Source organism: Natator depressus, chromosome 3 (genome assembly GCF_965152275.1).
Source record: "Natator depressus isolate rNatDep1 chromosome 3, rNatDep2.hap1, whole genome shotgun sequence".
Taxonomy (NCBI): domain Eukaryota; kingdom Metazoa; phylum Chordata; order Testudines; family Cheloniidae; genus Natator; species Natator depressus.
Genome location: NC_134236.1, coordinates 96,927,026 through 96,942,669, shown reverse-complemented (window position 1 = coordinate 96,942,669; position 15,644 = coordinate 96,927,026). Strand labels below are relative to the sequence as shown.

General features: G+C 43.1%; 1 protein-coding gene across 8 annotated transcripts in view; it reads right to left on the bottom strand.

Moving 5' to 3' along the window:
- Nucleotides 1–1,568: 1,568 nt before the first annotated feature.
- NCOA7 (nuclear receptor coactivator 7) overlaps nucleotides 1,569–15,644 on the bottom strand; it is a 151,782-nt gene continuing 137,706 nt past the window's right edge. For 7 of the 8 annotated variants that reach the window (XM_074948377.1, XM_074948382.1, XM_074948378.1 and 4 more), the window contains 5 exons: nucleotides 12,171–12,296; nucleotides 11,737–11,889; nucleotides 10,935–11,030; nucleotides 10,102–10,175; nucleotides 1,570–4,114 (listed from right to left, as the gene is read on the bottom strand). In XM_074948377.1, the coding sequence (XP_074804478.1) occupies nucleotides 3,979–4,114; nucleotides 10,102–10,175; nucleotides 10,935–11,030; nucleotides 11,737–11,889; nucleotides 12,171–12,296 (585 nt within the window). In that variant the 3' untranslated portion in view covers nucleotides 1,570–3,978. Of the gene's footprint in view, nucleotides 4,115–10,101; nucleotides 10,176–10,934; nucleotides 11,031–11,736; nucleotides 11,890–12,170; nucleotides 12,297–15,644 lie in introns of all 8 variants that reach the window. The other variant, XM_074948375.1, reaches the window with a different exon arrangement.

Below are 15,644 nucleotides of genomic sequence, written 5' to 3'. Positions count from 1 at the left end.
CCTAACTCTATGCCCAGGTACGTTATTTTTTGGCACACCAGGTGATAAGTGATGGTATGCCAGGTGAGTGGGAGCAGTGCAATTGCAGATGGAACAATGGGCACTGATCTGCCACTCTGATGGGCAGCAGCCATGGGACAAGCGAACCAACCTTAAATACTCTCCTGTTACGAGGCAGATTACGGTCATGCGACCATACCTTTTCCTGCCTTGCGGAGAAAAAGGCGCCAAATCTGGCAACAAGATAGGCACCAAAAATGGAGGGACAACCACCACCCCTTGAATCCAAGATGGATAAGTAGGGAAAAACAACAAAAACAGAAAAATTCCCTACAAAACCACCATTGTGGTTTTCTACTCCTGGAGCTGATGGATGCTGACACGAAATAGAACAGCTTGGAGAATACAAGCCAATCTCTACGGAGAATCTTCCCACCAAAATCGAAAAAGAAAAGTAGTTTTAAATTGAGACACTTTGAAAAAGTTCACCTCTGAAGATTATTCTAAGATGTTTTCTTGCAAGATCCTATCTTGAGAACAGAAAGTGGGAGCTAATTTAAATAATGATTCCAACACAAAAAACTATGGTGTGCAACAGCTAAGTTTGCACAAGTACAAGTACCAACTCAAATATTAAACGACTTGGAAAATTCACAGTTAAGAGGTAGCAAACACTAAACAGCAGCCAGCCAACAAAAATGCATGGAAATTAAAATCTTAATAATCCATCACACACTCGTAAGGAAACACCAAAATAAACCTTCAACTGTATTCCTGTAGTGATTAAAGCATACGATTCTGAAACAACTTGTCATCCATAACAGTTTCAAAATCACTAGTGACCATAAAACACTAGACTGTTTTACTCCTAGTTTACAGTTTTCCTGCAAATTCTGGTCACCATTAAGTTTACACAAAGAGTTACTTAAACTTATGAATAGAGGGTATGCTCATTCTGAGACCTCTGAGTTTCTCCAGTCAGACCAAAAACTTGACATGCCCGATCTTTCTGAAATTAAAAAAAATAAAATAAAATAAAAATGCCCAAAAGAATCCAAAAAAACAAACAAACCAAACAGACACCACAGAAGAGTTTTTCTGGTTTTAATTTCAGGCCTTCTTCATACACTATAAAGTAGCAAAAAAGGCACAAATTCTTTGCAGATTACCTTCATGTTACTAATATCAATTTTAGCTTTATCTTAGTTATTTTTTGTCTGGGAATAAAACTATTATATTTTGCAAGAAGTCTGATGGTAAGCTAAGTATGTGCGCTACCTTTTCATATCTTGAGATAGGCTGACACTCAGGAATATCATGACCGTTCTCAAAAACATGAAGTACTTGTAACATGGCATGTGGGCACATACAAAAGTAGGACTAAGCACTGCAGAATAAGGCTGATCAGATCCTCAGATTAACTGTTCTATTATTTTCATTATTTTTTTTCCTAGTAAAAGGTGTTTTTTTCTTTTTTGCATAGCTTTTCTTCTTGAAGTCCCTTCATAGTACATTGAATCAACCCAAGTTAGAAAATAACATACCAAAATGGATCAACTTTACCATCTACTCCTGTATTCTGCCTCTGCTATGATCTGTACCTTTGAAACTCTCTTCTCAAGGAGGATTCAGCTACTATTCTTATCTGAAGTATTTGTGCCTTAAGGAAGGGCTCATATTATTCCCTCATTTTAGGAGTATTCAACGTCTGTAAATAAATGTAAAAGAGAAAACATCCAAAATAAGCATCTGAATGCATAAACTCCTTTATTGAAAATATTGCGATAGCATTGCATTACATATATTCAATATTCATAGTTTAAAGTGTAAAGGGTCACAGAAGTTTTAATGAACAACACTGCTGAATATAGAACACAGCGTTTAGATATGCTCTGACAAGTACAGAGTAATGGAATAAACTGTAGGTAAATAAGAGAGATAGGTATGTAAAATGACAATTTTTTTTGCTTGTAACTAGTAAGGGGTATGCAACTGGCCAAAATGGCAGACATTATTGGACATTCCTAGCATCTCTCAAAGCACTATGCTATTAGCAGGTTCTGAAATATCTTACAGCTAAATCCATCAGAACTTTTTCTTATGGATAGACCAAGTGGTAGAAAACAGTGTTAATAGCTTATGTGCACTGTGTTACAGACTTCTTATTTTTACAGCATCAGTTTTTAACTGCATGGAACCTCTGTGTGGACTTTAAGACTGATTGATGCTTGGCATCTAAGTTGTTCCCTTTTATTTCTGGGGGATGGGAGAAGAGGGTGAAGAGTAGTAACTAACTGGAGTTGTACTACTGTGGTGGAATATTCCAAGTGTTTACAGTGCATTTTTGAGTATGAGTGCAACACCATTTCTAAACTGACTTCAAGATGATTAATTGGATTCGGTATGACGTGTTACATTTTGCTTTGAACTCTAGAGGCAGGACAGTATTCCTTTCCTACCAGCAGAGATTATCATTTAAATAATTTTTTTTTTTTTTAAACAAAAACACCCATAAAGCTATGTTTTTTGACAAGGCAGAATTGGTCACATACCATAAAGAAAAGTATTTTCTTATTTCCTTCAGTTACCTTTTGTATCTGTTGGTGTTTTCACAGCACTAACTGGATTAGAGTTCAGCTCTGCCTTTCATAAATGAAATGTCCCTCCAGAGAAAAAATTCTGGTCAGCATTTAAATGCCACTTCATTAAACCAAAAAAGAAATAATTAGTTACTTGTAAAAGCATAAATTAGCATGTTGGTTCAAGCCTTTTTCAGGAAGGAAACCAAATAAGAATGACCAAGAAAAACAGTTTTTACACCAACATAATATGGCCTCTATGGGAAAGAACATTCCTTCCAACTTTTCACATTATATTTTTCTCCCTATTAAAAAACAATTAAAAAAAATCTTATTTGTAGGTAAGACTAATGAAACAGAGCTAGTTTTCTGTGCCACCACGCAAGTGGCTGAAAAAACCAACCTGTGTTTCTTTTCAGACATTTTCTTAGTCATGAGTATAAACATGCTGGGGCAGATCCTGAGCTGGTATAAACTGTCACAGCTCTACTGAAGTCAATGAAGCTACGACAAGTTACGCTAACTAAGAATGTGCCCTGCTGTCCCATATATTGCCAGTAGAACACCCGATCAATAGGAAGATGGCAGCAGAGTCAATAATGAATGCTGACAGCACCCACCTCTCTCCCACCCTCTGAAAGTAATCCAGAATTATGCACTCAGAGTTTATGCCAAAAAACAAAACCCCTAAATTAGGGCAACAACAAAACAGAAACAAAAGTTTCATTTACAAAATAAAAAATATATATATAAAACTAACTTTAGAAATCAAATGGATTTGTTGCCAACACATATGAAAAACACCTCAGTAGTATTTTTCTGTCAAATTCTGAGGTTTTAAACATTAAAAGAAAAAAACATACCTAATACATTTTAAACAAATGTACTATACAATGAATAATAAATAAAAAGATTTAAAAAAAAAACATGTTCCCTTTAAGTGCTGTGTTCATCTATTTCAGATTATTATTGTTTTCATGGCAAACAGAAAGTATGTTGTAGATTTTCTTTTTAGTTAGCACTTACATGTAATATAAATACACATGGAATGTACTGTGTATATATATATATATTTTTTTTTCCCCACAGTATTTTTTCCACAGTTACAGAAAATAAACAAAAACTGCTTTAAACAAATTCATACACCATGAATGTCTTCATTAGCATCTTGTTTCCTTACTGAAGGAGTGTTGGTGGGAAGAGAGTAAAAACACTCACACACACTGGTCCTCTTATTGTTTTCTACATTTCTGCCTCTTAAAATTGGCTCTCAGAATGTTTTTGTGTAGCCGTGTTCTGCTGGGATATCAGAAAGAAAAAGTGTTACACTGTGAGGCCTGTGCTGGGGCTTTAGCTTTCAGCATCCTCAATGAACCCAGTCCATAAGACAGTCCGTATTTCACTCAAATGTCCATACTTCCACATCTTGTATTATGAAATCTTCCTTCTTGGATAAGATGTCATTATTGAAGGTGCTGCAGGAGTTGCTTCGCCCATGATACAAATCAGCATCCAGCCATAAACCAAATCGACCACTAAAAAAAGAAGAAAAAAAAAAAGTTAAAGTTTGAACTTTATCTACAACGGCTAAGCCCACATCCTTGTTAGCTGGAAACAAAACAAACCCCCACAGCTTGGGCAAAAAATGGTTCCTCGCCTTCTTGTAACTGTTGTTCTTCAAGACGTATTGTTCATGTCCATTCCAAATCAGGTGTGCATGCGCTGCATGCACGGTTGTTGGAAACTTTTCCCTTAGCAGCTCCCACTGGGTATGCTAGGGAGCCCCCGGGGGTGACGCCTTTATGACCCTGCTGACCCGACCCACCCTTGAGTTCCTTCTTGTTGGATACTCTGACAGATGGTAAGGAGGGTGGGTACTGGAATAGATGTGAACAACACATCTCGAAGAACAACAGCCCCAAGAAGTGCCTTGCACGATGACAGGTTTCAGAGTAGCAGCCGTGTTAGTCTGTATCCGCAAAACGAAAAGGAGTACTTGTGGTACCTTAGAGACTAACAAATTTATTTGAGCATAAGCTTTCGTGAGCTGTAGCTCACGAAAGCTTATGCTCAAATAAATTTGTTAGTTAGTCTCTAAGGTGCCACAAGTACTCCTTTTCTTTTAGTCCCAAGAAGGTGAGTAATCGTTTTTTCTTCAAGTGCTTGTTCATGTTGATTCCAATCAGGTGACTCCCAAGCTCTCCCCCAGAGGTGGGACTGGAGTTAAGGAATCACTGATTGGAGAACCGCCTTCCCGAAAGCTGTGTCCTCTCTAGCATGCTGGGTGATGGCATAGTGGGTGGTAAACGTGTGCACCGAAGACCAGGTTGCTGCTCTGCAGATCTCCTGGATGGGCATCTGAGCCAGGAAAGCAGCAGACGAGGCTGGAGCTCATGCCAAGTGGGCTGTAATATCCAGGGCTGGGATCTTGGCGAGGTCGTAGCAGGTATGGATGCAGCCCGTGATCCAGAAAGAAATGCGTTGTGTTCTCAGTGGTAGCAGATGACAGAACAAGGAGTAATGGTCTCAAGTTGCAGTGGGGGAGGTTTAGGTTGGATATTAGGAAAAACTTTTTCACTAGGAGGATGGTGAAACACTGGAATGCGTTACCTAGGGAGGTGGTGGAATCTCCTTCCTTAGAAGTTTTTAAGGTCAGGCTTGACAAAGCCGTGGCTGGGATGATTTAGTTGGGATTGGTCCTGCTTTGAGCAGGGGGTTGGACTAGATGACCTCCTGAGGTCCCTTCCAACCCTGATATTCTATGATTCTATGAGACCGGATGCCCCTTCATCTGGTCTGCCACCACTACAAAACAGCTGGTTAGACTTCCTGTAAGGCTCTGTGTGCTCAGTGTAGAATGCCAGCGCTCTCTGGACATCTAGTGAGTGAAGCCTCGGCTCCTGCACATGAGCATGCGGCTTGGGATAGAAGACTGGTAGAAAAATGTCTTGGCCAATGTGGAATTTGGATACCACCTTGGGCAGGAAGGCTGGATGCAGCCTGAGTTGTACTTTGTCCTTATGGAAGAGTGTGTGTGTGGGGGGGGTGTTTGATGGTTAGCACTTTTAACTTGGACACCCTCCTGGCTGATGTGATGGCAACCTGGAATGTCATCTTCCATGAGAGATACAGAAGGGAGTATGTAGCCAGTGGTTCAAATGTCCCCCCCACACACATATTAGCCTAGAGAGGACCAGAATGAAATCCCAAGCAGGTACTGGCGGTTGGGACTGTGGATATAGCCTTTCCATGCCTTTCAGGAAACGGCCCACCATAGGTCTGGCAAATACCCCAACTCTCCTGGGTGAAACGCCGAGATGGCTGCGAGGTGTACCCTGATGGATGATCCCACCAAACCTTGCTGCTTCAGATGCAGTAGATACTCCAGCATGAACGGTGTAGATGTCTGAAGTGGAGGTATGCGATGCTGCTCACACCAGCATGAGAACCTTTTCCCCTTAGCTAGGTAAGTGGCCCTGGTGGAATGTTTCCTGCTACCAAGCAGCACCTCCCTTACTGATTCCGTGTATTGGCGCTCCTTTGGGTTTAACCATGAAGCTTCCAAGCCATGAGATGGAGGGAATAAAGGTCTGGGTGAAGAAGGTGGTCCTGTGTAATCAGATCAGGGTAGAGTGGCAGTGCGATTGGGGTGTCCACTGACAGCTCCAGAAGCGTGGTATACCGAAGTTGGCGTGGCCATGCTGGGGTCAGCAGAATTACTTCCGCTTTGTCCCTGTGGATCTTGAGCAGCACCTTGTGGATGAGCGGTATCAGCGGGAAGGCATACATTAGATGGTCTCCCCAGGGTAGCATGAACGAGTCTGAGGTAGAGCCTGAACTGTTTTTGGAAAGAGCAAAAGGGACACTTCCTGTTGCTCCTGGTGGCAAATAGGTCTATCCGGGGAAGGCCCCACCTTTGGAAGATGGGATGCATGACGTCCAGACGGATGGACCACTCGTGGTTGCGAGATGGCTGCAAGCTCGTTCCGTACTCCAGGGAGACAGGACGCCTCCAGGTGAATGGAGTGGGCTATACAGAAATCCCACAGCTGGAAAGCTTCCCGACAGAGAAGAGAGGAGCGGGATATGTCCTGCTTATGTAAAACATGGTGGTGGTGTTGTCGGTCATCACCGCCACCCACTGACCCTGAATTCTGGCCTGGAAGGTCTGGCAGGCTAGACACACAGCTCTGAGCTCCTTGATGTTGATGTGGAGTGAGAGCTCGACCTGCAACCACTGATCCTGCATCTGTAGGTCTCCTAGCTGGGCCCCCCAACCCAGAGCTGATGCGTCCATTACTAGGGTCATGGAGGGTTGAAGGGTGCTGAATGGGAGTCCTTCGTGGACCATGCAAGGGTCTAGCCACCAGCGAAGGGACTCTAGAACTCACTCCAGTACTGTCACTACTGAGTTCAAGCTGTCTCGACCTGGGCAATAAGTTGAGATGAGCCATGCCTAGAGTGGCCTGAGCCTCAGTCTGGCATGCCTGACCACATAGGTGCAGTCCGCCACAACCGAGGAGACTCAGGCATCCCCTTGCAGTTGTGGTGGTGTACTGCCTGAGAGTCTGGATAATACCTGTCATTGCTTGAAATCTGGACTCCAGCAGGATTGCTCTGGCCTGTACCGTGTCCAGCACTGCCCCGATTAATTCTATTCTTTGGGTCGTGAAAGCATGGACTTGTTCACATTGAGGAGGAGTCCTAGTCTCTCGAAAGGGTCTCTGACTAACCAAACTTGGGACTCCACTTACTCCTTGGAGTGCCCGCCCCCCCAGCAGCAGCCAGTCATCGAGGTAGGGATTTGGGGATTGGTCCTGCTTTGAGCAGGGGGTTGGACTAGATGACCTCCTGAGGTCCCTTCCAACCCTGATATTCTATGATTCTGTGGATACACTTGTACCTGCCTCTTTTTGAGAAAGGCTGCGACCACCGACATGCACTTGGTGAACACTTGGGGGGGCCATCAATAGACCGAATGGGAGCACTGTGAACTGGTAATGTTTGTGGCTGACTACAAATCTCGGGAAAAGTCTGTGGGCTGGATGAATGGCTATGTGAAAGCACACATCTTTCATGTCGAGAGCAGGGTCAAGGCCAGGGTCTACCACAGAGTTTTTATATTGTTCTGCACTGTCTTGATTAGGGGCAGAGCCACCCGTGATGTACCTTCGGGAGCGAGAATGTCCACCATGGCGTCCTCGGTCTCGACAACCTCCTCCACTTGCAACTCCATGTTGTGAGAGTGATTCACCTGAGGACGTCTTGGTGCACCCTGTGATCTATTGGAGGTGGCCCTGAAGCGGACACCCCTGCTACAGCTTCGTCTGGGAAAGAAGATGAGGTGGCAAGTGGAGTTACCGGCTCCTCCTGTCCCTCTAAGTCTCTGACCTACTCTTGGTCAATAGACCATTGTGGCCACTACAGTCTATGCCTGGGGCTGGTCCTGTTGTGGAGACGTCTCGGTCACAACCCGAGGTTGAGGGGACAGTTGGGACAGGGTGGCCTTGGATCCTCGAGGAGCGAGTCTGTCCCCAGGAGAGTGTTGCGGCCGGCGTCCTGATGCTACAGACCTTGATCCCCTTGACAAGGTGCCCTGGACTTGATGATACACCCCGGGGATCCAAAAGGGCCATTGCACCAGGGGTTGCCACTGCTGTTGCCAACTCAGTGGTACCTCCCTTCATCGATTCTGGGATCTATGCCAACTATGCCTTTAATAATATGAGTCAACATAGGACTCTGAGGTCCGAAGTACTGATGCTCGGTGCTGCAATGGAGGCGGGGGACCGGTGCCTGGAATCCAATGACGGAGACCAGTACCGCATGTCCGGTGCCAGCGAAGGCAGTCGAAGGTCCGGTGCCGTATGTCAGTGCGAATCGTCTGCTGGCGTGGGGGACCTGCCCCCTACTTCATTCATCTATGAAGATGGCCTTCTTAGTTGTCATCATGTCAGCCCATAGAAGCTCCCTCCTCTCTCCATGGGTACTGCTAGGAAGTCACCTGAAGTGGAGCACCAGTAGGGATGCTACTTGAAGGAGGAGGAAATGTTACTCGCCATGTGCAGGAACTGTAGTTCTTTGAGATGTGTGTTCTGTGGGTGCTCTGCTACCTGCCTTCTTCCCCTCTACTTTTATTTTATTTTTGGTTGTTCCCCAGGGGATGACTAGGTAGAGAAGGAACTGAGGGTGGTTTACCTGTGTGCCCTGATTGCCTTGGTGCCTGCCATAAGGAGGCATAGGGAGCATGTGCAGGCTGAGCGGACACTGCTGGCTAGAAATCTCTGATCAAGGACTCAAGATGCGTATGTGCACCTGGAGTAGAACACCTATGGGGGAGCTGATGGTACCAACGATGATGGGCATACACCAGATATTATAGATGTCAGGAGCTGATGCTCGCTTGGTACTGAGGGTACCACATGTACAGGCACCCCTGACTGAGCTTGCATTGGTAATGATGATGGGGTTAAGGTGCATGATGGCAACAACAGCTGAACAGGATGCTTCATTGCTGATGGCAGGGTCGAACTTGATGGTACCGTGTGCTTACCCTCCCCTTACTAGTGGAGGGTACAGGTGCCGTATCAGAGCTGTGTCTACTGTTCTTTGAGCTCTGGGACTTTGCAGGCCCGCAGGTACCAGAGGAAGAGTCCTTGGCCTCAACAGTACCCTTGGAGACTGAGGACCTCGATAGCGACCTGGTCTTTTTTTGGAGATGGAAGAGTGAGAGTCCGCGCTCTTTCTGGGAGTCTTCCCAGCAGGCTCCTTTTTGAGAAGAGGCAAGCCCTGAGGCTGACGGGGTGCTCCATCTGTCCAGGGATTCTGACTGGCTCAGGGGGTGGCTGCAGGAAGCATTCCATGGCCAACAGTCTGAGATTTATCTCCCTGCTCTTCCTAGCTGTGGAGTTAAGGGTCAAACAGAAGGAATGCTTCTGGGACATGTGGAACTCCCCCAGGCAACAGACACACTTGAGAGTGCCCACTGCTTACTGGTATAGTCTCCAAGCAAGAGAGGAAGCATTTGAAGTCTGGCGAGTCAGGCATGCCCTGCCAGAAGACGACAAGTCTCCCCCGAGGAAAGGTGGGGGGGAACCACCCACAATCTCTCACCAAAACTAACTATGGTAAAACACTAAGTACAGCTATCTGTGCAAAACAAAGAGAAGTCCAATTACGCTCTAGGCAGACATGCTAGGTGTTCTGTAAGACTGAGGCAGAAGAGAAGGAACGGAGGGTGGTTTGCGTGTGCATCCCTATGTAGCCTCAGTGTCTGCCACCAGGAGGCATAGGGTGCATGCGCAGGCCAAATGGACACTGCTGACTAGAAATCTCCGATCATGGGCTTGAGAGGCGCATGTGTGCCCGACGTGGAGCACCCATAGGAACACTATTCAAAGAAGGATTAATTAATCTACTGGACTAACCAGTTTTTCCTTCCACACTTACATGTAACAATATCCCTTCTCTCCCAAAATGTAGTCAATTATAGGATTTCAAAACCAAAAAACCACACACTTACCCTCCCCCTCCAAGTTCTAGAGAGCTGGTATCTCCATTGATAAAGTAGGTGTTTTCTCCAGACCACTTAAACACCTAGAAACGCAAGACCCAAATTTGATTATCGGGAATATAATAAACTACAGAAGTAGGCTAGGGAATTATTGTGTGTGTGTGCGCGCGCGCGCGCAAAAAAAATAAAAGCAGCATGGTTCATATCTAAAAAAGGCACAACGATAGATTGCTTTAAATTTCACGTGTGTCCAATCAATATGCCTTTCCTTTTCATAGACTTAATATCTTCAATATTTAAAAACAAACAGCCTATTTACATTTTAGGGGTGTCTCACAGTTGCCCATTCTCTAGTTTCTTGTCACTATGTTCTAAGCACTACGTAAAATCAAACTACTTCTGGAGCTCCCACCTCTCCGGTTTTATAAGTGTTCCATGGTTTATTCATTACATCTTCCCACACAATCAACCTAGAACCTTCTTCTCACCCTCATGGAAGAGTCCAGCTCCTCCAGTCACTTTTGCTGCAAGTACTGCAGTTTGGTAGTACTGAATGAAGAGTTTAGTGATTAGCTGCATTCACAAGCAGTTTGTCACACACCTTCAAACTGATGCTTTCTGAGGAGTCAATTTTTTTCTTCTCTCTCTCTAACCAAGAGAAGTTGGTCCAATAAAAGAGATTACCCCTCCCACCTTGTCTCTCTAATATCCTGGAAACAACATGGCTACCTCAACACTGCAAAAGGGTCTCATGATAAACATGCTGTTCAGTAATGTTTTGTCAAGCGTGTTTCACAAGTGGAGCTCCCCCTAGCCATGGGTCCCCTTCCCCAACAAGTTACCTTGAAGTTTGGACTAAACGTGTAGAGGAAAGTTTCGCCTGTGCCGTAATAGTGGTCACTAAATCTGAAAGGATGTGTTGCATATGCTCCAAATATCTGTCAAAACAAAAATGGTTGGGTTATACTTGAAGACAATTTGCAAAATTCAAAAGGCCTTTCAAATATAGTTTCTGACAAATAACTGCACTGATGTTTTAGGTAATAAAGGCTAATTAGTGAAATTCGGGGGGTGGGAAGGGAAGCTGATCTGGTGTCTGGGTTGTCCACACCCCTTTCTAGTTTTAAAAGCCAGAGGGCTCCAGATATGAGGATTCTAGAAGCTACTGGAGTACTTCACACCAGTCCTAAGGATGCTCTCTGCTATTTTATAACAGACTGATAACTGAAGTCTGCTAGTGACTGGAATGGATACTTGCGAGAACACAATTACAGTTGCAAAGCATGCTCCATAGAAATTGTGAGTTCTGTACAGATTTTTACCTCTTTTAGTACTAATATTTTCCTGGGTTTGAGTTTAAGGATAAATATGCTAATTTAACAGTCAGTACTAAGCATAGTATAACATACGTCTTGTCTTACTTTGACTCCTATTATTCCATATAATTGAATTTGGCTGAAAACTGCTGCTTTGCTAACAAGCGTATGCAACTCTTAAAATTGCATGGAATACCCATGTGAAGGTTGCACTACAAAATGATAAAGATAGTTATGTTTAATCTATTTACAATCATAAGGTCTTCTTTAATTGGGTCATTCCAATCAAGGAGACCCCAAAATAAGTGCACTATTCCCAAGTCCTAACCTGGTTGTCCATATCTTTGATGACAAGGAGGACTGGACTGTCAAGAGACGCTGATTTCCTGTACAGAGTTTTCAGGCTGGTTCCATGCTCCAACGTGCTATATGCAAGCCGCCATGGATATCCCTGCACTCTTGCTGGCAGACAGCGTGCAAGCTAGGAGTGAAAGAAGAGACTAGTGTAGACATTTAATTATATATGATTTCTCTCTCTTCATCTCAAGTCGACAGCCAGTAGAGCGCTGCAAGAAGCTGTGCCTGACACCTAGACACTACAGAGATGGGTACTTACAATGCACCCAAAATAAAGAGCTGAAGCATTGTGGTTAGAAATTTAAATCGCCAATATAATTTCTAATGTAACTGTTCCAGTGTCAGCAGGGAAAAAAATGAGAATGTGGGAAAGGGAACAAACCAAAACTCCATTACTAATTATACCTGTTCTATGTGCATATTCTCTAGGAGCGCGCTGTGGTGCTTTAGGACAGGTAAAGAATCATCGTCATCTTCCTCATAGTAACTGCAAATGCTCTTTCGACGTTTTGCCTCTTCTACAGTGATAATCTGAGACAAGAGGACACAAGTATTATAAATTTGAGTCAATTTCTGGGTTTTCATTAACCTTAAACCTGGACGAGTGAATTAGACTAATGGAGTTAAGTTAGTACCAGACCCAGATCTTATACACTGTGAAGCAGCCCCAGAAAGCTAGTATATCCTACATATGCAGGACCACCCAGTGTAAGGACATACCCCAGGAACAATGTTACATAGTGAATAAAGAAGTGTTGTTTACCCTGTCCCACAATACAAAAACCAGGGGTCACCTGATTAAATTAAATTAAATAGGCAGCAGATTTAATATAAACAAGAGGAAGTACTTTTTCCTCACACCACAATTAATCTGTGGAACTCATTGCCATGCGATCTTGTGATGGTAAAAATTTAACTGAGTTAAAAAGTGAACTGGATAAATTCATGGAGGATAGGTCCACCAATAGAAATTAACCAAGACGGTCAGGGATGCAAACTCATGCTCGGGACAACCCTATACTCTGACTGCCAGAAACTGGGAGTGGAAGACGGGGTGGATCACCCCAAAATTGCCCTGATCTGTACACTCTCCCTGAGGCTCTGGTACGGTCACTGTAAAAAGACAAGATACTGGGTTAGATGGACTATTGGTCTGACCCAGTATGGCAGCTCTTATATGCTTATGTCTATGGGTAGCACAGGAAGCATGGAGAGGTCTTCTTTATGGCCTGACAATCCCTTGTTGCTGTATTAACCCCTTGGGGCCATTAGCTGGTGGAGTAACTAAACTATGTTGGGGAAGTAGCCTGGTACATACTTAGTCCAACATCAAAGGAGTGCAAAGGCCACCTCCTCCTGAGAGTCACCATGTGTATGTGGGCCACGGGGCTTGGGATATTCTTTCAAATATGAAGGACACAGAAGCTTCTTTGTTTTCCTTCCTGCAGTTAGTCAAGCGCAATGAACTCTTCTCAGATGCTAATGCATAACACTAGTATAAATAAGGCTTTAGGTTTCACTTCCCATTATTGCTAACCCTACGGCAGCCCTTTCTTGCCCATTTACAAAGAAATAAACATTTATTTATATAAACTGAAATAAAACACCACACCGAAGAACCAAAAAGAAAGTTACATTTGAGCAAAACCTGGAAGAAAAGCACATGTTCTGAAGGCTGCATCACATAGGTAAGCTCTCAATGAACCTATATGCTCAGTCAAGTATTTAGTCCCAAATTCTTACTAGTGTAAGTTCTTTCTTGTCTTTAAAATAGTCATTTTGGGAAACTGATGCTTATTTCAAGAAATTTTAAGAATATTCCAAGGTCAAAGGTCTCATGGTATTTAAATCAAAAAAATCATACATTTTCAGTTGAAAAACTATCCAATAATTCTTTGGAAATGTGGATTGGTCACTGGTAGTTTTAAATCCGAGTTTGCTACAACTTTAAAAACAACATTGATCCATATAAAGACTCATTAGTCAGATTTGGATTCAAATGTTCTTTAGTTAGAAGGAAAATACCATGCCCTTCCTCCCCCAGAACTCCATTAAGGTCACTGCCTGTTCCACTAGACTGACTGCAGAGTCTGCAGAGAGAACTGACTGCAGAGTCTGTGGCTTCAAATTTATCAGTTATCTAAACCATCTTTTCTATACAAACCTATCACCCTACAATTAAACTCTATGATTCTATGGAGCCGCAGGGCTGAAGCCCCAAGCCCCAGCGCTCCTCCCAGATCTAAAGCCCTGAGCCCTGTGCTCCCATAGGGCAGAAGCCCTGAGGGCCCCTCCCCTCCGAAGCCCTGACCTCCCCCTATGCTGCAGCTGCAGCCCCAACCTGCTCATGGCTGAAGTCCGTAACATTTTGTTGAGAGTTACAGACCATTTCAGATATAAGAACAACCTCCATTCCCAAGGTGTTCGTAACTCTGAGGTCCTACTGTACAAATTAAAATTTCATACAGACAGACAATTACTTGTTTATACTGCTCTATGTACTATACACTCAAATGCAAGTACAATATTTATATTCCAGTTAGGGCTGTCAAGTGATTAAAAAAATTAATCATAATTCATCGCACTGTTAACTAGAATACCATTTACTTACATATTTGTGGATGTTTTCTACACTTTCAAATATATTGATTTCAATTACAACATAGAATACAAAGTATACAGTGCTCACTTTATATTTATTTTTTATTACAAATATTTGCACTGAAAAACAAAACAGTATTTTTCAATTCACCTCATACAAGTATTGTTGTGCAATCTCTTTATAATGAAAGCTGAACTTACAAATGTAGAATTATGTACAAAAAGTAATTGCATTCAAAAATAAAACAATGTAAAACTTTAGAACCTACAAGTCCACTCAGTCATACTTCTTGTACAGCCAATTGCTCAGACAAACATGTCAGAGTGTAGGGTTGTCCCGAGCATGAGGTTGCATCCCTGACCATCTTGGTTAATTTCCATTGTTGTAGCTGGTGTTGCAAGATATTTATGTGGCAGATGCGCTAAAGATTCATATGTCATTTCATGCTTCTACCACCATTCCAGAGGACATACATCCATGCTGATGATGGGTTCTTGCTTGACAACGATCCACAGCAGTGAGGACCAACTCATGTTCATTTTCATCATCTGAGTCAGATGCCACGAGCAGAAGATTGATTTTTTTTTTTTTTGGTGGTTTGGGTTCTGTAATTTCCACATCAGAGTGTTGCTCTTTTAAGACTCCCAGCAGCATGCTCCACACTTCATCCCAGATTTTGAAAGGCACTTCAGATTCTTAAACCTTGGATCGAATGCTGTGGCTATCCTTAGAAATCTCACATTGGTACCTTCTTTGTGTATTATCAAATCTGCTGTGAAAGTGTTCTTAAAACGAATACGTGCTGGGTCATCATCAGAGACTGCTATAACATGAAATATATGGCAAAATGCAGGTAAAACAGAACAGGAGACATACAATTCTCCCCCAAGAAGTTCAGTCACAAATTTAATCAACGCTTTTTTTTTTTAAAACGAGCATCATCAGCATGGAAACATGTCCTCTGGAATCGTGATGAAGCATAAAGGGACATATGAATATTTAGCATATCTGACAGGTAAATACCTTGTAACGCCGGCTACAAAAGTGCCATGTGAATGCCTGTTCTCACTTTCAGGTGACATTGTAAATAAGATGTAGTAAGCAGTATCTCCGGTAAATGTAAACAAACTTGTTTGTCTTAGCAATTGGCTGAACAAGAAGTAAGACTTGCAGGCTCTAAAGTTTTACATTGTTTTGTTTTTGAGAGTGTAGTTATGTAACAAAACAAAAAACCAAATATCTACCTTTGTAAGTTACACTTTCACGATAAAGAGATT